Source organism: Myotis yumanensis, unplaced genomic scaffold (genome assembly GCF_028538775.1).
Source record: "Myotis yumanensis isolate MYYU_CA2020_CCGP unplaced genomic scaffold, mMyoYum1.0.hap1 SCAF_5, whole genome shotgun sequence".
In the NCBI taxonomy this organism is placed as follows: Eukaryota; Metazoa; Chordata; class Mammalia; order Chiroptera; family Vespertilionidae; genus Myotis; species Myotis yumanensis.
In genome coordinates this window covers 88,941,335-88,963,617 of record NW_027223756.1, presented here as the reverse complement: position 1 = coordinate 88,963,617, position 22,283 = coordinate 88,941,335, and the positions used below count along the sequence as shown (strand labels likewise).

Below are 22,283 nucleotides of genomic sequence, written 5' to 3'. Positions count from 1 at the left end.
TCTGACCTTTACTGGAACCTCTGGGAGGTCTCTTGAGTCCATTGACGTGGTTGTTCGGCGTCATGTCCCATATGTACCTAGAGATTAATCTGTGAAGTTAAATTTCCAGGGACATTTAAAAGAAAATATAAATAAAACTAGTATCAACCTAAATCCCTGGACAATTGCATTGTCTCCATGTCTATGTATAGAGAAGGGTTTGTTCTTTAATCAGATCCTTTGAGGCCAATTCATAGTCAAACAGTCCCACTGGACTTTGTCAAAAGATTTTCAATTGGACACTGTACTTGGTTCTTTTTACCCATATCTCCACCCCACCCCCACTTAAAGGAAAGAAAAGGGAGCTGGTTTCTATTAAGCATTTACTATGTACTGGGCACCATGCTAAGATCAAAGAATGGCTGATGGGTTTCAATACACAGGTTTCTCAAACTTGGCACTATTGACACTTTGGGTGGGATAATTTGAAGTGTTCTACAGGGTTTTTTTTCCCCACTTGATTCTTGTCAGTCAGTAGATGTTATTATCTGTCTGTATAAAAGATGGAACAGAGATTCAAAGAAGTGTAGTAACTCACTATACCGGATTAATGAATAATGTTGTTCCCAATTTCGCATCCACTTGGTACCTGTGACTGCGACCTTATTTGGAAAGAAGGTCTTTGCAGATGTACTTAGTTAAGGATCTTGAACTGAAATAATTCTGGATTTAGGGTGTTCCCTAAATTCAATGACTCGTGTCCTTATGAGAAGAAGAGAGGATACACATAGAAACAGAGAAGATTCATGTGAAGACAGGGGTAGAAATTGAAGTCATCCAGCTACAAGCCAGGGACACCCAGGATGGCAAGAGCCACCAGACTCTAGGAGAGAGGCAATGGACAGATTCTCCCTCAGGGCCTCCAGGAGAAATTGATTTCATTAACACCTTGATTTTGAACATCTGGCCTTCAGAACAGCGAGAGAATAGGTTTCTATTTTTCTATTCCAGTTTGTGGCACTTTTTTACAGCGGCCACAGGAAACTCATACATTAACCCAAGATCACCCAGCAAACAAGTGGTAGGATCCATTTTTAAACAAATGTTCGTATAACTTCAGAGTTCCCTGCATTTTCCTTCAAATCTTACTTTCCAGCAAAAGGAAATGGGTTATTCAGTTCCCACTTCCCCAAGCAAACCCTTGGCTTTCCTGCCCCCACGATGTTCTGTTTACTTCCTCGATTTGATTATTGTCTTATTGCCTGGCCTGGGGCAGAAGCCACCTCACCAGCTCTGGGGTCCAGGGTTCTCTTGGATGTCCCTGCGATGGCGCTCCCCCGGTCACTCAGCCAGCTCCGGCCTGGCGGTCATCACTGCTGTTGGTCAATGGCCATCCAGCCTCTGCCTTGAGAAATACTATGTAGGTCAACTCTGCTTTACCTCCAAGAAGTGTCGATTGGTCTGGGAGATGATATGAACTCAATGCCACTGACTCTGGTCCTTCAGACCTCTACTTCTGAAGACTATGCGGCATCTCCCCAGTGTCTTACCCATAGAAGGTCCCCTTCCTTCCCTCACACACTCAGTGCTGTGTTTCCCTAACCTCACCTCCCCTTCCGGAATCACCAGGTGGTCCCTTTGGTGATGATGAGCCCCCAGAACAGCGCATTCCCTGCTCTGGCTTTCGGGGTCCCTGTAAGCAGCGTTTTCAGTGGGATTGTGACCCCCTTGTCATGGTTTGCCTTGGGCTTTGCACCACATTCTTCCTTCAGGATATTTTTAGGGAAAAGACGGCTCCCTCCACTAAACCCAGCGTCCCTGCCCAGGCAGGTGGGCAGGACTGGACCGAGAAAAGTCCTGCGTTAGAGTTTGTTACGTCCTTGTCCTAAGTCAGCTGCTTCACGCCTTAGGCTGAAGAACTCCTCCAGCCAGTTTTCTTAGTTGACCTTTAAAATCCCACCTTTTCACGTTTTTCTCATTGCTGCTTGCATTTCAGATCTGGTTTCCTTTGCTGAGAATGAGAGGTGCAAGAAGAGGCATTGGAGTTAGCTGGCTTCCTGTTGCTAATCAAACCTTCCCAGCTTCTCACCTATGAACGAGCCCTTTCTCCATCATAGAAAGTCCACAAAAATGTTTTGACTTCTTTTAAATTCAGAAGGAAAAAGATGACTCTATCCAACGTGGAGAGTAAGTGTCTTCGTACCAACAACAAGCTGTAAAATATAATTTTTAATGTTATTTTTTTTATGGAGGAAGAAGTTTACAGAAGCAAAAGTGCCTCTGGCCCATCAGAGACACTAGTACACGGCAGCCCTGCCGTTCCCTCTCTTGACTAGTTTGGTAATCAAATAACGAGGGACCCGAGAGCCCTGTTCACAAAACACTTTGCTTTCATTGCCTATTTGACCCTGACTCCCAACCACACCAGCCACATGGCGAGCGCTCTACAAGCATTTTCTGAATGAATAAAATAAAATACTTAGTGTGGTGATGTGTTTAAGTTGATAAAGGGACTGACTGGCAGAGTTGGGAACCCATCTGACCGGTTCCAAGTCACGTGTCCTCTGATGGTTCGACAGAGGCTTGGCGCTTTCTGCTCTGGCTCTCCAAGCTGGTCTGGTTTTATCTGGAGACCTTCAGTGTATCCACGTTTTAAACTGTCCCTGGAAGGGAGCTGAACGTATCTCCGGGCTGTGCCAGGGAACATGTCCTAAGTCCAATCTCTCAGCAATGATCAAGAGCTACCGGTCTTCCCAGCTCAGCAGCTTCTATGCAAGTTCAAGTATGGACTTGAAAACAGATGACCTCCCCTGGCATGCTCGGCCTCACGGCAGTGCTATCAACTGAGATTAAACCAGCGGTTCTCAACCTGTGGGTCGCGACCCCTTTGGCGGTCGAACGACCCTTTCACAGGGGTCGCCTAAGACCATCCTGCATATCAGTTATTTATATGACGATTCATAACAGTAGCAACATTACAGTTATGAAGTAGCAACGAAAATAATTTTATGGTTGGGTCACAGCATGAGGAACTGTATTTAAAGGGCCAGAAGGTTGAGAACCACTGGATTAAACAAATGGTCGAATGCCTACCTGCAAGCTGGAAAGGATTAAGATCGATGTACCATTCCTCTCCCTCCAAGTGCATATAGTCAAACGGTGTGATTATAAAAATTGCTTATAAAGCCACCAGTCCCTGGGGTTTTCTTGCCCACAAGCAGTGGGGTTCCAGATTCTCACCTTCATTTGCCAGCGTCTGAGAGAACCCCTCTTAGCCCCAACACACACTTCAATTCTTACCTTGGAATCCGGCACCTTCGGTGAATGAATCTTGCCTGGGTCTGTGGAGTGATGACAAATTTGTCTGAAGATAGAGGCTCTGGGGGACAGTGTTACATCAGAAAGCTTCTTTTTATTTTTATTTTTTGCCAGAGAGAAAATTAATAGCCGTGGGAGCTAGGGCCCTTGAGATCGGAATTTCCCCAGGAGACCCAGTTTTCAGCTCTCAATAACAGGAGAGTGGGAAGCTCTGTGGTGGATAATTGAACTTTCCAGAGAGTCTAAAGTCAAAACAATTGGCTGGCAATTCAAATTCCTTCTTTCTCCTCTTTTATTTTTGTTTTTTCTTTTCTTTTCTTTTTCTTCCTTCCTTCCTTCCTTCCTTCCTTCCTTCCTTCCTTCCTTCCTTCCTTCCTTCCTTCCTTTCTTTCTTTCTTTCTTTCTTTCTTTTTTTAAAGGAGCAGAGTGGAAAGGACAAAGCAGAGGCATTTGCCTATAGAATTTCCTGTACCGAAATAGAGGTAGAATTAGAGAGGTAAATTGGACATAGGTTTTTAAGTCTTTTTTTCTTATATGTATTTTTATTGATTTCAGAGAGGAAGGAAGAGGGAGAGAGAGATAGAAACATCAATGATGGGAGAGAATCATTGATTGGCTGCCTCCTGCACACCCCCTACTGGGGACCAAGCCCATAATCCCCAGCATGGGCCCTTTACTGGAATCGAACCTGAGACCCTTCAGTCCGCAGGCCGACGCTCTATCCACTGAGCCAAACCAGCTAGGGCCCTTCTTTCTCCTCTTATGGGAAAAGGGGATGTGAAATATTTTGTTTCATTCAAGGATATGTTTTACTGATTTTTTTGAGAGAGAGGAGGAAGGAGGGAGGGAGGGAGGGAGGAAGGGAGGGAGGAAGGAGAGAGAGAGAGAGAGAGAGAGAGAGAGAGAGAGAGAGAGAGAGAAACATCAGTATATGAGAAAAACCTTAATCGGTTGCCTCCTGTACTCACCCCCATGGGGATCGAATCCACAGGCAACCTTTTGGTGCATGAGACGACGCTCCAACCAACGGAGCCACAACGGCCAGGGCAGGTCCTTTTATTTAATGGCTTTTAAAATCTGCATGGATAGGTGAACCATGTTGTCTTTTCTTATAAACATGCTCCCTGGTTTTAAAGTCAAGATTGCATTGACACAGTGATTTTCAACCTTTTGTCATCTTATGGCACACGTGCACTAATTACTAAAATTTTGTGGCACACCAAAAAAAGTATATTGTATTTTTACTGATCTGATCCCCCCCAAAAAACTATAATTTTTTTTCATTCACACCAGATGGCTATTGTTGTGTTGGCTGTTGTCATTTTTAAATTTGACAATCTAAGGGAAAAGAGGTCAGTGCCCCTGACTAAATGGGTAGTGCATTTTTTTACAAATAATTTTTAAAACATATTTTATTGATTTTTACAGAGAGGAAGGGAGTGGGATAGAGAGTTAGAAACATCGATGCGAGAGAAACATCGATCAGCTGCCTCCTGCACGCCCCCTACTGGGCATGGAGCCCTCAACCAAGGTACATGCCCTTGACCAGAATTGAACCCAGGACCCTTCAGTCCGAAGGCCAACACTCTATCCACTGAGCCAAACCTGTGAGGGTGGTATTGCTTATTTTAAAAATTCTTGTGGCACATGGATTGAAAGTCACTGCATTAACCTAATGAAAGGAGCTGAGCATATTATCTATATGTATATGTAGTACATGTATATGTATATCTATATCTATATTTTACTTTTTAAGAGCATGTGTAAGATACTCATCGACTGTTCTTTAAAAGTTTAGGAGAGCTTTCCTGGCCAGTGTGCTCAGTGGTTAGAATGTTGGCCCATGCACCGAAGGATCGAGGGTTCAATTCCTGATCAAAGGCATGTGCCTGGGTTGCAGGTTCAATCCTCGTCCTGGTTGGGGTACTTGCGCTTGTGGGAGGCAACCAATCGATGAGTCTCTCTCCCATTGCTGTTTCTCTCTCTCCCTCTCTCTTTCTTCCTCTCTCCCTTCCACTCTCTCTAAAAATCAATGGGGAAAAAAAAGTATCTTCAGGTGAGGATTAATCACCAGCACAATGAAAAAGTTGAGGAGAGCTTACTTGTAAATCCACTGGGGCCAAATATATTAGGGAGGGATGGTGTTTGACTAATCATTTCATTTTCTTTAAAACTTAAGAGTATCCAGGGTTCCTATTTTTTCTTGTACCAGTTTGGAAGTTTAGATTTTTCTAAGAATGTATTTATTTCGCTGACTGTTTCAAATTTTAACTTATATTTGTCTTACTATTTTTATTAATTTTAAAAATATCCAGGATGCCTTGGGGGATGTAGCAGTGTGCAAATCAGGGCCTGGCGCCACACTGCTCGCTCTCATCCTGGCCTGCTGCGCCTGCTGCGCCTGCTGCTGCCCCTCGGTAGTGCTGCTGTGGAGTTGGGAGAGGCTCCCACTGTGGCAGCTGTGCTTGCGAGCCCTGGGCTGGCTTCTGGCTGAGCAGTGCTCCCCCTGTGGGAGCGCACTGACCACCAGGGGGCAGCTCCTGCATTGAGCATCTACCCCCGGTGGTCAGTGCACATCATAGCGACCGGTCATTCTGGTCGCTTAGGCATATATATATATATATATATATATATATATATATATATATATATATATTTTTTTTTTTTTTTTTAGGGGCCCAGTGCACAAATTTGTGCACCTTGAAAGAAACTGTGGGCCGCGAGGTGCACTGGGCACAGGGGCAGGTCTCAGCCTATCCTCTGTGTCCCCTCCCAACCCCTCCCACCACGGCCCCCTGGTCCCCTGTCTGCCAGCAGTCCCGCTCCTGCTCCCATGTGCTGACGGCACCGGCCCCACTCGCACCCACTATGGTGCGGAGCAATTGGGGCCGGCACCAGCAGCAGGTGTGAGCGGCAGCTGCTGTCCTGATTGCCCCTCAGGAGCAGCGGGAGGTGAGAAGCCCTCAGGGGTGATCAGGACTGGCAGCCGCTGCTCACACCCACTGATGGTGCTGAGCGATCCGAACCAGCACTGGGCACTGGCAGTGGGTGCGAGTGGTGGCTCCGGCACCGGCAGCAGGTGTGAGCAGGGCTGGTGCTGGCAGCAGGTGCGAGTGCAGGGTGGGACTGCGGCACGAGGGAGCAAAGAATTTTCAGTAACCACTAGAGCAGTGGTTCTCAACCTTCCTAATGCCGTGACCCTTTAATACAGTTCCTCATGTTGTGGTGACCCCCAATTTCATTGTTACAAATTGAACATAATTAAAGCATAGTGATTAATCACAAAAACAATATGTAATTATATATGTGTTTTCCGATGGTCTTAGGCGACCCCTGTGAAAGGGTTATTCGACCTCCAAAGGGGTCTCGACCCACAGGTTGAGAACCACTGTACTAGAGGCTCGCCCCGATGACAGCGACTGGTGCCCCGCCTTGGTCTGGTGCCCCCACTCACTTGCTCCATCATCCCGCCGTGGCTGATGCCCACCATGTTCTGCACACGCCCCCTGGTGGTCAGTGCACATCATAGCAACCGGTTGTTCAGTTGTTCCAGTTCCGCTGTTCGGTCTGTTTGCGTATTAGCCTTTTATTATATAGGATAGATAACTACCATAATTAGTCATACCATAATCAAAGTTTTCTCTGTTGTCTTACATGTATTTTATAGCTGGTTGTTCTAAATCAGCACCCAATCTAGTACCCTATATTGCACCTAGTTGTTATGTCTCTTGAATTTATCTCCATTCTTTTCATGACCCTGTTATTGAGACCAGACCAATTGTTCTGCGGGATGTCCTACCTTCTGCACTTGTCTGACTGCTTTCTCATGGCATCATTTAGCTTATTCCTCCTTGCAATGATCATTCATTTCGATGATCAGCTTTGACCAATGAACACATTGTATTCTCGTTCCTCCATCCTTTTAATATTAACCATTACCCAGGAAAAGTTTCATTTCGCAGTGGCAGAGACGTCCTAGGCTGGCTTTCATGACTCAACCATTTCCCCAGGAACCCTGTTTCTTTTTAGTGGCTTATAGTAATAGAGACATTATGATTAGTATTTCCTTAAATTATATTTTGTTTGTTTTCAAGATTGTTGCCTTAGCTTTCCTTTGATACATATGTGTCTGGCAAATATTTGTCCACCCAATTATTTTCTTTTGTTTATTTATTTATTTTAATTTTTAATTTTTTAATTACAGTTGACATATTATTATATTAGTTTCAGGTGTGCATCCCAGTGATTAGACATTACATAACTTACTAAGTGACATTCCTAATGAATCTCTTACCCATCTGACACCATACGTAGTTATTACAATATTATTGACTATATTCCCTACGCTGTACTTAACATCCCCATGACTATTCTGTAACAACCAATTTGTATTTCTTAATCCCTTCTCCTTTTACACTCATCCTCCCATCTGGAAGCTGTTAAAATGTTCCCTATATCTATGAGCCTGTTTCTGTCCTGATTGTTCATTTTGTTTTTTTAGATTCAATTGTTGATAGATATGTATTTATTGACATTTTTTTGTTCATATTTTTATCTTTTTTTTCTTCTTCTTCTTAAAGAAGACCCTTTAGCACTCCATGTAATACTGATTTGGTGGTGATGAACTCCTTTAGCTTTTTCTTGTCTGGGAAGCTCTTTATCTGTCCTTCCATTCTAAATGATAATTTTGCTGGGTAGAGTAATCTTGGTTGTAGGGCTTTGCTATTCATCACTTTAAATATTTCTTGCCAATCTCTTCTGCAAAGTTTCTGTTGAGAAATCATCTGACAGTCTTATAGGAGCTCCCTTGTAGATAACTAACTGCTTTTTTTTTTTTTGCTGCTTTTAAGATTCTCTCGTTGTCTTTAACTTTTGGCATTTTAATTATGCCTTGTGTGTGGACCTCTTTGGGTCCATCTTTTAATTTGTTTATTTTTGTTAATCCTCACCTGATGATATTTTTTTCATTGCTTTTCAGAGAGAGTGGTAGAGAGGGGTAGGAGGGAGAGAGAGAGAGAGAGAGAGAGAGAGAGATATCAATGTGGGAGAGACACATTGATTGGTTGCCTCCTGCACACGCCCCAACCAGGGCCAGGGATCAAACTGCAACCCAGGATGTGCCTTTGACTGGGAATCAAAACTGTGACCCTTCGGTGCATGGGCTGACACTCTAATCACCGATCAACACAGGCCAGGACTCTTTGGGTTCATCTTGTTTGGAAATCTCTGTGCTTCCTGGACTTGTATATCTATTTCCTTCACCAAGTTAGGGAAGTTTTCTGTCATTATTTTTCAAATAGGTTTTCAATTTCTTGCTCTCTCTCTCTTGTTTCTGGCACCCTCATGATGTAAATGTTGGAATTCTTGAAGTGATCCCAGAGGCTCCTTACACTATTCTTATTTATTTGGATTCTTTTTTCTTTTTGCTGTTCTGATTGGATATTTTCTGTTTCCTTATCTTCCCAATTTTTTTTTAAAAAAAATATATATTTCTTTATTGATTTCAGAGAGGAAGGAAGAGGGAGAGAGAGATAGAAACATCGATGATGAGAGAGAATCATTGACCGGCTGCCTCCTGCACGCCCCCCCCACTGGGGATTAAGTCTGAAACCCAGGTATGTGCCCTTGGCTGGAATCGAACCTGGGACCCTTCAGTCCACAGGCCAATGCTCTATCCACTGAGCAAAACTGGCTAGGGCTCTTCCCAATTTTTTTATTCAATCCTCTGCTTCATCTACTCCACTGTTGATTCCTTGTAATATATTCTTCAATTCAATTAATGTATTCTTCATTTCTGAATGGTTCCTTTTTATGTTTTCTAGTTCTGCTTTTATGTTTTCTCTCTGTTGAAGTTCTCACATCTACTCTTCCCCTACGTTCATTGAGCATCCTTATAACCAGTATTCTGAAATCTGCATCTAGCGGATTGTTTGTTTCCATCTTGTTTAGTTCTTTTTCTGGAGTTTTGTTCGGTTCTTTCATTTGGGACATGTTTCTTTGTCTCCTCATTTTGGCAGCCTCCCTATGTTTGCTTCTGTGTATTAAGTAGAACTGCTACAATTTGGAGGCTTGGTAGAGTGGTCTTTTGCAGTAGGTGCTCTGGAGGGTCCAGTGGCACAGCCTCCCTGGTCACCCAAGCTGGGCAATCAAGAGCCTTGATTGCTGTTGGCATGTCAATGGGAGAGACTTACCTCCAAGCCGATTAGCAAAAGGGACTGGCTGTGGCCACTGACCTCTGACCACTATGAAGCATCAGCTGTGCAGGGGCCCACCCCACAGAGCAGGACTTACTTCAGTAGGGTTCTGGTGCCCACTGAGTTTGCCCCTTGAGTGTATCACTTGAGGAGGTGGTGGTGCTTTGACATGATATAAAGCTCTTCACTGGGTGTGCTGGCTCTGGAGCCTTAGGGAAGTGCAGCCTGTGTTCTGCCTGGGCCTCCTGGCATGAGCTACAAAGAAATCTACAGATGGCTACTACTTGTGCTGGGCTTGGAGTTGCCCATGTGAGGCCAAGCTATAAACCAAGCCATCTGCTGCTAGTGCCAGGCTGGGGGCCACTTAGTGGGAGGTGAGGCTTGCTTAGACCAGATGTTGCTTGTTTGAGGGATTTTAGGAAAATCTGAAGCATGAGCCAAGACAGGCCATTTGTATGGAAAAGTTACTGGAAATAACTTGGGTAGGCCTGAAAGTTGGGTGGGGCGGGCCTCAGGGAATCACCAGGGCAAAGAGTGTGAGCCCAATGGATAGAGTCTCAAATATGGCACCTGCCTACTGGCTCTGTGGGAGGGGGCCCCAGAAAAGGAGCAATTGCTTTTGTCAGCACTTCTGTGTGGGATAAAGTTGTCCCCCCAGATCTTGCCCTGATACCAGACTCTGCATTTGTTTCTGGTGACTTTTGAGCTGCTACCCCAATGCTGGAGCTCAGAGGGAGTGAGTCTGAGCATAGGCTCTTTAAGAGGAACTTCCTGGGACTCCAGCAAACCTCCTTCTCACTCAGCCTCAATCCCCACTGGTTTTTACAACTAGAAGTTATGGGGACTTCTCTTCCTGGCACTGGAACCTGGGCTGGGGGGCCGGGTATGGAGCTGAGATCCCTCACTTTTCAGGGGGGACCTGCACAGCTGATCTTCATCTGCCACATGTGGGTGTGGGACTTATCTGTTCTGCATCTCCAACCTTCCTATCAGTCTTGATGTGGTTTTTTTCTTTATATCCTTAGTTGTAGGACTTCCACTCAACCAAATTGCAGGCAATTCTGAATGATGGTTGTTTTGTAGTTTAGTTGTAATTTTGATGTGGGAGGAGGCAAGTATCGCATTTACCTGTGCTGCCATCTTGACCAGACACCCAATTCTTTTCAAACATTTAGTTCCTTTATCATAGTAAATTCAAAATATGGAGTAAGATGGCAGAAGTTAAAACAGTATTGGATAAACGTGCATGGGTTTTAAAACATCAATGAAAAGATAAAGACTCTCAGAGTTAAAATAAAAAATAACCCCCAAGATTCAACTATATGCATTTTCTAGAATAGGCACACTAGTCAAGAGAATATAACCTTGATCATTGATGTCTTTAACTGTTACAACCTGGATCTTTTCTGTATTTGTCAATGTTAATAAAAGCTAGCAAGCAAAGAAGTATTATAATTTAATCCATTTTTCTGATGAAGATTATGAGAGCAGGAAAATTTAAGCACATTTTTCAATTTTATAGAGCTTTCCCCCCCTTTCCCCAAGTTAATAACTGTTTATTAGGATTCAAGGTTCTGAACAAGGTAGGAAGCAGTGGCAAGAGGGGTCAGGTAGGGGGATGAGGAGGGAATAGCAGCTTGGCTAGCTGGGCCACTGCTACAAGTCAGATGGGAAGCCTGGGCGGGAAGGGCTCTGACATGTTTCTAGAACCATGAGGGGGGGTGGGAATGGGTCTGAACAATTCTGAAAGTGTTGGAGTGTCACCGTGTCTAGCATTTGGGGTGGGAAGAGGCAATAGAGGATGTTCATTCTGAGGACCAGACATCTACAGCTTCCCAGTATCCTTTCCTGACATCTGCTGAGGGGAGGAACCACCCTGGAAGAGATCATCCTGGAATCCAGTCCATTTCCCCAAAATGCCTTTACTTGGGGCAGCCCAGCTTGACTTACCCAGCTTGGAATGGGGGAGGGTTGATGACCAGAGCTCCTGGGGGAAGGGAGTGTCTAAACTGGGAAGAAAGAACAGGACTGCTTGGCCACCGTGGGTCAGTGGTTGAATGTCAACCTATGAACCAGGAGGTCTTGGTTTGATTCCCGGTCAGGAGGCAGCCAATCAATGATTCTCTCTCATCATTGATGTTTCTATCTCTCTCTCCCTCTTCCTTCCTCTCTGCAATCAATAAAAATATATTATTTTTTTTAAGAAAGGAAGAACAAAATTAACCAGGTGGAAATTAATGGTGTGAGGAAGGGGTTCCGTCCAGGCAGAGAGAATAATATGTGCAAAGCCCAGAGTGATGAGATGCTTCTCTGTCCAGGAGAACTCATAGACATGGGGATGAAGGAAGGGAAGTAAGGTCAGATGTGGGCTGGGATCACCACTCACATGGGGAGTTCAGATTTTATTCTAGTCTCACTGAGAAGCCATTCGGGGGTTTAGGCAGAGGAGGGACATGATCTCCCTCACAATTTCTCTAACAGCTCTGCCGTGTGCAGACTTGAAGGGGTGGGGTTGGAGGGTTGAAGACCAGCTGTGCAGGCGTCTAGGCAAGAGATAGAGGTGTAATAGCCCAGACCAGAGTGCGGGTGGTGAAGATGACATAAGAGGCCAGAGTTGAGTCTTAAGTGATGGAATCCAGATGGTGTTGGAACAGCTGTGCAGAGGAGTGGGGGTGGTAGAGATTCTGGCCAAGATCGGGGGATGGTCTGGCAGAGGGAAGGTTGGCATTCACTAAGATGGGAAGGTTGGCATTTGCTAAGATGGGAAGGGAGCAGGCAAAGCAGGTGGGGAGAGGGGGGACTCTAAGACGCAGCCCTAGGAGAAAGTGTCCTCCCAGGCTCGGCTTCAGTTCCCAGCTAGGAAGATGGTCCACTTCCTTCTGTGGCTCTCCTGTGACCTAGTTTTGACCATAAGGAGGTGGATGTCTGTTCTCAGCTCTGCCTCTCCCAAGATGGAGGGCTCCTTTAGTGCTGGGCGATGGCAGAGTTCTCTTTGGGTTCTCAGATCCGTGCTAAGGTCCTCAGCCAGGGCTCAGTGAAGATGTGAGGGATGGATGACGGAAGGAGGGAGGGAGAAAAGGGGAGAAGAAGGAAGAATGAAAGGAGGAAAGGAAAGAGGGAGGGAGGGAAGAAAGGAGGAAGAGAAGAAGGAAGGAAGGAAAGAAGGAAGGAAAGAAGGAAGGAAGGAAGGAAGGAAGGAAGGAAGGAAGGAAGGAAGGAAGGAAGGAAGGAAGGGAGGGAGAGTTCTCAGGGCCCCTGCTATCCTTCTTGAACTTAGAGGACCTCACATCCCACACCCCTAGGCTCCTGGGAGAGACCTGTGGGAACCCACCCCTGGGCTGTCGCTCCGCAGAGATAAAACTCCCTCCCCACCCACTGCTGCCACCCCCCCTACCCCAGGCCAGGCTCCTGGCAGGCATCCCCTTGAGAACAAGGCAAGCAGTGCTTCTGTTTCCAGGGCCCTTTTCCAGGAACACGTGACAAGCGCTATGGGTGCTGGAAGGGAGAGGGAGAGGGCATTCAGACTATGGAAGTGGAGAACCCAGAGGAGCAGAGTAAGGACCTGGCTGAGGGATGGACATGGGGAGTGAGTGGGGTGGAGAGGGGAGTCTGCAGCCCCAGCATCTAGCCCCAGGCTGGGTGAGCCAGTCTGGGTTCCTGTCCCTCACAGCAGCCATGCTCCCTCCCCCACAGCAGCCATGCTCACCAGGTCCAGTCCCAGGCAGGGAGTGGTCTTTGTGCCAGGGTGAGGGAGAGGGCAGTTTTGAGCCAGAAGGGTCACATTGGGTGTGTCACATGCATGTGTGCACCGCCTGTGCGTGCTTCTGAAGGCACCGAGTGTGTCTGTGTCTGTGTCTGTGTCTGTGTCTGTGTCCATGTCCGTGTCTGTGTCTGTGTCTGTGTCCGTGTCCGTGTCCATGTCTGTGTAGTTGCGTGTGACTGGATTTGTTTCTTTTGGCTCCTGTGGCAAAGTGCTACAAACCAGTGGCTTAAAACACCAGGCATTTATTCCCTCACAGTTCTGGAGGCTGGAAGTGCAAAACCAAGGTGTTGGCAGGGCTATGCTCCCTCTGAAGGTGCTGGGGGAGGGTTCTTCCTTGTTTCTTGCAGCTCCTGGTGGCCCTTGGCGCTCCTTGCTTTGTGGCTGCATCACTCCAGTCTCTGCCTCCATCTTCCCATGGTGTCCCTCTGTGTCCCCTTCTGTTCCTGTGAGGACACCAGGCATTGGATGAAGCCGCAGTGGTTCTCAACCTTCCTAATGCCGCGACCCTTTAATACAGTTCCTCGTGTTGTGGTGACCCCCAACCATAAAATTATTTTTGTTGCTACTTCATAACTGTAATTTTGCTGCTGTTACGAATCATAATGTAAATATCTGATATGCAGGATGTATTTTCATTGTTCGTGACCCACAGGTTGAGAACCGCTGGTTAAGGGCTCACCCTAATCCAGTATGATCTCATCTCTGTCCATCTGCAAAGACCCTGTTTCCAGCTAAGGCCACATGTTGAGGTTCCAAAACCTGTGCACTTGAGCCAGTGCTCAGCCCTGTCCACTTCTGTGAGTGCAGGACCTAAATTGGGAGATTGGGGGTAATTCAACCCACCACAGTACCCTTGCTGTGGGTCCCCGGCTTCTCCCGGGCCCAGACAAGCTGCAGGCGGCTGGGCAGCGCTCGGTAGATACAAGCAGGGAGAGTGTCTGCTTCTGGCTCAGAGTTTCCTGGGCGTCACTGTCACTGTGTTTCAGAACCTATGCACTGAGCCTGTGCTCGGCTCTGTCCACTTCTGTGAGCCCAGGGCTTGGGCTGTGGCCAGAGGCACAAGCAGGGAGAGCTGAGTGGGTCCAGTAGTGTCCCCTCGAGGAGGAAGGGCACAGGGACAGGATCTGGGAGCCCGGCTTGGGGCTCTGGCTGGGAGCCCGGAGCTGGGATGAGGGCGCTGGCCCTTCTTCTCCCCAAAGTCCAGACTGTGCAGGTGGCTTGGAGAGCCCTCCTGAGCGTCCTGCAGGGAGATTGTCCTGGGAAGAGTGGCACAGGAAAGCACCAGAGGGAGACAGGAAGCGGAGAGAGCCCTTTGTGTGTGTGTATTTGTAACATTTGGGTATTTAGGAGCTGGTACCCTGGAGCCCGTTTGTAGCCAGAAGAGAGGAGGAGGTGAGTTGAACCAGCGATCAAGGACTGGGGTCCAAAGGGCATCCACAGAGTCAGAGGAAAGAGCCTGGAACTGGGGCTGAAACCCTGCACTGTCCTGGCGCCAATAGGTGTCACCTGCTGGGGGAGGATGAGTGACAACCAGCCCAGCAATGACCATAAAAGATGCCGGCAATGCCAGCAGCATGTCCTGAGAACACCCGCTGTATAGCACTTGGTATCCAATTCCCATAGAGAACCTGCGAGGGCAGTTCTCTGCTTGTCCCAGCACACGGTAGGGGCTGGGATTTGAACCCTGGGTCTGCATGACTCACTACCTGCGTGTGTCTCAGGGAACAGAATAGATTCTAGTAGCAGGAGGAGGCGTAGAGGAAGGACGGTGGGCAGGCACTGCTCCAGGAGACAGGGCTTGAGGCCAGAGCCAGGGCTGGGGCCACGGCACGGACAGGCATGTATGAGGGACCCCATCTCGACTATTTCCCATTTTTGTTGGACTTAAACTTAGGAGCTTTGAGTAAATCATGATTTTCACAATGATCCTGTTCTATTTATTCCCGTTTCTCATTATGTCCCACTCCTTTCCCCACCCCCAACAGGCAGCGTTTTAATTTGTTCCCTGTGTGTCCTTCTGCTTGTGTGAATCTTATAAAATGTATGTTGCTGCACAGACGTTCTGACTGTGATGCGTTATATGGTGATGGAGGTCTATTTTTTCCTAATTTTTAACCCAGTGCTGTGTTTGTAAGAACCATCCATATTGCTATGTCAGCCTTGTTTTTCCCCCCTAAATGTTGTTTAGGGCTCATGGCCCACCTCCATCAGATTTTAATTCTCTACTCCCCCAGACAGTGGGGTCTCCCAGACGGTCCCCCGCTCTCTGCCAACACAGACGATGCTGAGATGAACGTTCCTGACTCTGTCCCTTCACTGACCTGTGTGTTTCATTCAGAGGGAGAGTCAGGAGCAGTGTTTGTGGGACTTGGGGTAAGTGCTCCCTTCATTTGGCCATGAGCCCCCAGGTACCTGCTAGAAGGACTAAAGTTCACTCATCTTGGCATCTGGGCCATCACATGGCAGCATCCAGCTCTCTAATTGTTGCTACTCCAACAGGGGTAACGTGGTGCCACGCTGCTGCTTTAAATCCCATTCCTCTAACTGCTGATGAGTAAGGGCAGGTCTGCGTTTCCTGTTTGCCGATTGCGTTTCCTCTTCTGCACATCGCCTGTGCCTACCCCTTCCCACTTCCTGTTATAATTCCAGCCTTTTTTCTCGTTGGTTTGCAGGCATTCCTTACAGACTCCAGATATGAATCTCCTGTCCGTGTTTATTGAGATACAAAAGTTTGCGCGTGTTTAATGTATACATTTTGATGAGTTTGGACATATGCCTACACCTGTGATACCATCAGCACAATCAAGGTCATACCCTCACCTCTGACAGGTTTCTTGTGGCTCTTTACTTTTCTGTGTGTGAGACACATAACATAAGGTCTGCCCTCTTAACATGTGTTCATTGAAATAGATTTGACATATATCCGTGTAAATTTAAAGTGTACATGTTAATTTGATACATTTACATATTGTAATATGATTGCCATTGTAGTGATAGCAACTCTATGACATCACATAATTACCATTTCTTTTATGTGGTGGGAATAAGTAAAATCTAGTCTCTTATCAGTTTGATGATTGTAATACAACATTGTTGTCTACATTCTTAACAGGATTTTAAGTGCACATCATCGTATTGTTAACTACAGGCTCTGTGGTGTACACAGCAGACCTCTAGGACTCACTCAATGTTGCAAATATCTTCTTGCCCTCTGTCATCTGTCACTTCATCCATGATGCTAATATGATTTATAATTTTGATGTAATGAATTTATTTATGATTTGTGTTTTTTATTTCTTTTCAAAGAACTCATTTCCTATCCTTAGATCACAAGGATTCCACTATACTTTCTTTTATTAGCTATGTTTTTATCTTTCAATTGGGTTATTAATCCCTCTTGGTCCTCTCTTTGTACAGGGCACGAATTGAAAGCCCAGTTTTTGTTTTTGTCTACATAGAGAGATACTCTCCTCTACAGCATCTGCTGAGAAATTTGTCATTTTCTGATTTACCTGTGGTGTGAACCTAACCATTTGTGAGCGGCTCCATGTCTGAAGTCTCCATTCCGAGCCGCTGTTCTGTTTGTCTTCCGTTGCAATAAGCCTACATTGCTTTATTTCCAAGACGTTTGTAGAATTCTCAGATTCTCAGAAGGCAATTTCCCCCACCGCCTTTCACTCTCCATGTCAAGGTTGACTTAGTTATTCATGGATCATTATCTTTTCATAGAAATATCAGAATACATTTATTGTCTTTCTCAAAAAATCCAACTGAATTTTTTTTTTAGAATATTACATCGAATGTAGAGATTAAATTTGGGGGAGAATTAACACCTTTATGATATTGTCTTTCCATTTCACCCATTTATTTATATTATCTGCTGTGTTTTCTATTAATTGGAGGTTTAATTGTTCTCTCTGGAGGTCTTGTGTGTGCTTATTTAAGTTAATTGTACATACTTGATAGATTTGGTGCTACTTTGGATGGTGCCTTGTTTTCCTAAACTATTTTTCTTTTTAATTTTAAGCTTACAAAAAGTTGCAAAAACAACACAGGAAATTTTTGTGCTCTCCTCATTAAAATTTCTGAAATGCCAGCATCTTACAGAACCCCTGTGCAAGGATCAGAACCAGGAAATTAACACTGGCATAATACTACATAGCAAAATACAGATCTTACTAGAATTTCCCCAGTTTTCCCACTGATGTCCTTTTTCTATTCCAGGGCACAATCCATTTCATTTAGTCATTTCAACTGTTCATTATCATTCAGTTCTTAGTATTTCCTAATTTTCTGTGTAGCCCAAAGATTAGTGAGTAATATGTTACTGTGCCACTGTCAAAGGTTCAATCTAATATTTGTGCTCCAAGTACATGGGAACTTTCAGGTACCTTCTTCACATTAGTTTCTGAATGTATTGCAGTGTGGTGGTCAGGTAACCTGGGTCTTTGCAATATTGGCACTTGGAAATTTACCTAGACTTCCTTTATGCCTCACACAAGGTCTTTTTGGTGACAATCCATGTTCTTACTGTGTTGTTGTTGTTTTGTCTGTTTGTGTGTGTGTGTGTGTGTGTGTGTGTGTGTGTTTGGTTTAATGAATAGGAGCAAGTGGCAAGTGCATATTTTTGTGTTTGTATATGTTAAATATACATATGGAGGTGTATGTATATATTAGATATTTTATTAATATATTTACACATAACTCAGGTATTAAATAAAATGACATAATTAAGTTCAAAACAACAGTAATGACCAAAAAGATAAATGCATTAAATGCACCAGTTAAAAGATAGGTACAACCATAGGTTGCTACATTATTTATTTATTTATATTTGTATTGATTTCAGAGAGGAAGGGAGAGAGAGGTGGAAACATCAATGATGACAGAGAATCATTGATCAGCTGACTTCTGCACACCCCCTACTGGGGGTTGAGCCCACAACCCAGGCATGTGCCCTTGGCCGGAATCGAACCCGGGACCCTTCAGTCCACAAGCCGATGCTCTACCCACTGAGCCAAACCAGTTAGGGTGGTTGCTACATTTTAAGAGAATCCAATTCTGACTACGTATGCCTGCCCTCAATCTTAACTTTCCATTGTTTATTCCACCCACTGTGTAAGACCCCTTATGTGTTTGTCTTATGTAATCCTCATAGCAACCCTGTCAGGTAGGGGTTATTATGACCAACTTCCTTTAAGGGTTGAGAAAGCTAAGGATCAAATAAATTAAGGAGTCAACCCAGTGTTGTTGAAGCACTGTTTTAAAAACTTCTCAAAAATGTTTAACTCATATGGATAACATGTAGAGTTTTTCTATGAAAAGAAAAAAGCCAGCACCTGACACTTACTAAGCCTTGCCAACAGCAGTGCAGGCAGATTTGAGCACAGTGATCACAGAATTTGCATTATCCTTTCAAAGGTGAACTCCAACCAGGACCAGATTTTTCCAATCCAAAAATTATATTAAAGATCCTACCGTATGGTGTAACTACTATGGAAAACAGTATGGAGGTTCCTCAAAAAATTAAAAACTAGAACTGCCTTATGACCCAGTGATTCACTTCTGGTACATAGCCAAGGAAACTAGGACGAAGCAGGGGCTGGGAGGGCCGAGCCCCTTGCACGAATTTCATGCATCAGGCCTCTACTATTATAATAACTATGTATGGTGCCAGGTGGGTACTGGAAAAACCAGGGGGAACACTTTGTAAAGTATATGATTGTCTAACCACTATGCTGTACACCTGAAACTAACACAAAATAATGTTGAATGTAAACTGTAATTGAAAAAATAATTGAAAAAAAATTGAAAAAATATCCCATTGCCCTGGTTGGGTGGCTCCTCCATTGGTTTGAGCGTCAGCCCATACACCAAAAGGCTGCAGGCTCATTCCCAGCCAGGCACATACCTAGGCTGCTTGTTCAGTCCTCGATCTGGGCACGTACAGGAAGCAACCAATCTATGTTTCTCTCTCTCTCTCTCTTTTTCTTCCTCTCTTGAAAACTATCCTTGGGGGAGAATTTTTTAAAATCCCATAATAATAATTTTTTAAAAGACTCAAGTGTTGCTTTCTTTTTAAATTTCCGTTCCAATTTAGAAAAATGACGAGGAGCCATGACAACTTCTAAAGTGGGGTGTCTGTGACTGCAGAACCAGCTCAAACTGGTCCTATCCTGTTTCTAACCACCGCTCACCAGTAACACCTTTGAACCATCCACTGCTCACCCCACAGAACCGAAGGAGCAGAACATGACCGGAACCTAAGTGCTGGGATCTTTTAAGAGGTGAAGGGTCCATTGTCCTTGAAGATCTCGTGCTGAAACCACTTAAATCTTGCCCCACAACCTGGATCCAGTAGACTGATTTGAGCCTGGCCTCCTGTCTCCTTGCTGGCTGAACTCACAAATAAAAGCTCTCTCTTTTCTCAAAGCCAGTGCCATCGTATTGGCTTCTATGCACGTCGGGTAGTGACCCCTTGTCCAGTACCAGCTCCATCCAGGTGGAGCTGAATAGAGACCCTGAGTTCCTAACAATGGGATTTAAAAGTAGTAGTAATAATAATTATTATTATTTATTAATTGAATTCCTACTATGTGCTCTGACCTGTGGTAAGCATTGGAAATGCGTGATCTTATTGAAACCTCGAGTGGCTCTGTGAAGCACAGGCCATTACTGTGCATATTATTCTGCAGATAAGATAACCATGACATGAAGACGAGGACGAGCCCCTCAGGGAAGCTCTCCCAGGTAGAACTCACCAGAGACCCTCCCCACTAAGTTCTCCCCTCTCTCCCACACCAGGTATGACCGCCATGCTGGGGCTGAACCACAGCTCTGTGTCTGAATTCATCCTCATCGGCTTCTCCCCCTTCCCCCACCTTCAGCTGATGTTCTTCCTGCTCTTCCTGCTGATGTACCTGTTCACGCTGCTGGGGAACCTGCTCATCATGACCACCATCTGGGGCGAGCGCAGCCTCCACACGCCCATGTACCTCTTCCTGTGCGCCCTCTCCATCTCCGAGATCCTCTACACCTTCGCCATCGTCCCGCGCATGCTGGCCGACCTGCTCTCCACCCACCGCTCCATCGCCTTCGTGGCCTGTGCCAGCCAGATGTACTTTTCCTTCACGTTTGGCTTCACCCACTCCTTCCTGCTCACGGTCATGGGCTATGACCGCTACGTGGCCATCTGCCACCCCCTGCGCTACAACGTGCTCATGAGTCCCCGTGGCTGTGCCTGCCTGGTGGCCTGGTCCTGGACTGGTGGCTCGGTCATGGGGCTGGTGGTGACAATGACCATTTTCCACCTCCCTTTCTGTGGGCCCAATGAGATCCACCATTTGGCTTGTCATGCGCTTCCACTGTTGAAGTTGGCCTGTGCGGGCAATGTCTCCACAGTGACCCTGGGCGTGGGCCTGGTGTGCATCATGGCCCTGCTGGGCTGCTGCCTCCTTATCCTCCTCTCCTACGCCTCCATCATAGCCACCATCCTGAGGATCCCCTCGGCTGAGGGCCGGCACAAGGCCTTCTCCACGTGCGCGTCCCACCTCACTGTGGTGGTCGTGCACTATGGCTTCGCCTCTGTCATCTACCTCAAGTCCAAGGGTCCCCAGTCTCTGGAAGGAGACACCCTGATGGGTGTCACCTACACAGTCCTCACGCCCTTCCTCAGCCCCATTATCTTCAGCCTCAGGAACAAGGAGCTGAAGAGTGCCATGAAGAGGACCGTCCTCAGCAGGCTCCTTCTCCAGAGCTCCGGAAGGGGCTGGTTTCACGGCAGGGAATGTGGTGGGTGAAGACCCTTCAGTCTTCTGTCTGTAAAATGTATATATTTATGCTTCATCAGTGATGATTCCTATATGTGAACTCCCCCTGCCTCCACCCTTAGCAAGTGCTCTGTAAACTCAAGATGTACTCTCCCCCCCATCAGCCCCCCCACCCAATCTGGTTGACCTTTTTCCTCTTCGATTCACTGGGGTAATGGCCTCCCCAATATTGACCTTGTGTGTCAACTTCTTCCTGTATCCTGTGCCTGAGAGTGGCATGGAGGAGGGGATGCCCACATCACCATTTGGGGGTATATACCTGCCCCCCCAGTGGAATTAATGAGTCAGATGGTAACTCTATGTTTAATCATTTGAGAAACTAACTGCTAGACTGTTTTCCAAAGTGGCTGCACCATTTTACATCGCCCCCAGCAGTGTAAAAGGATTCCAATTTCTCCACATTCTCACCAACACGAACTTATCTTTTTTATTGTAGCTATTCTAGTAGTAACTTATTGTGGTTTGATATGCATTTCCCGATGTCTAATGATCTGTATGGTCTTAAATGCTTAACACATATCAGTTCTTCTATTTCACAAAGGAGGCCAAATTAGCTCCATTTTGAAGATGAGAACACTGAGATATAAAGAGATTAAGTCTGCCCTGCCTGAGTGGCTCAGTGGTTGAGCGTCAACCTATGAACTAGGAGGTCATGGTTCGTTTCCTGGTCAGGGCACATGCCTGGGTTTCGGGCTCGATCCCCAGTGGGGAGCATGCAGGAGGCAGCCGATCGATGGTTCTCTCTCATCATTGATGTTTCTATAACTCTCTTCCTCTCCTTTCCTCTCTGATATCAATAGAAATATATTTTTTTTTTAAAAAAAGAGAGATTAAGTCTGTTAGCTAAAAGTCTTGTCCCCGTAAGGGTCAGAGCTGGGGCTCAGAAGCATACACAGGGGAGGCCCATCTTTTCCAAGAAGGAATCAAGACCTAGATTGGAAAGAGAAGACCAATGTTAGCTGGCAGCAATGAAATGAGCCTAAAGCGATAAATATGCTGTTCTCAGGTGGTTAAGAACTGAGGAGACATGTTGGAAGCTCGAGAAAACTGGCTGTAGATTCTCTGGCTGTAGATGCACTGATATGGAAGTGTCATGTTCAAACATGAAGCCGTTTGCCCTAAAGAGAAGTGTGACTCCTTTTAAAGCCAGGTTCCTGGGTTACATGAAGATCTAACATTGTTAATCAGAAGTATCCGGGA

The 22,283-nt window shown here is 45.8% G+C and overlaps 1 protein-coding gene across 1 annotated transcript; it reads left to right on the top strand.

Moving 5' to 3' along the window:
* Positions 1-20,060: 20,060 nt before the first annotated feature.
* Positions 20,061-21,053, top strand: LOC139009926 (olfactory receptor 10H2-like). The gene has a single exon (XM_070414042.1). The coding sequence runs from the start codon at positions 20,061-20,063 to the stop codon at positions 21,051-21,053; it is 993 nt and encodes a 330-aa protein (XP_070270143.1).
* The last annotated feature ends 1,230 nt before the right edge of the window (positions 21,054-22,283 follow it).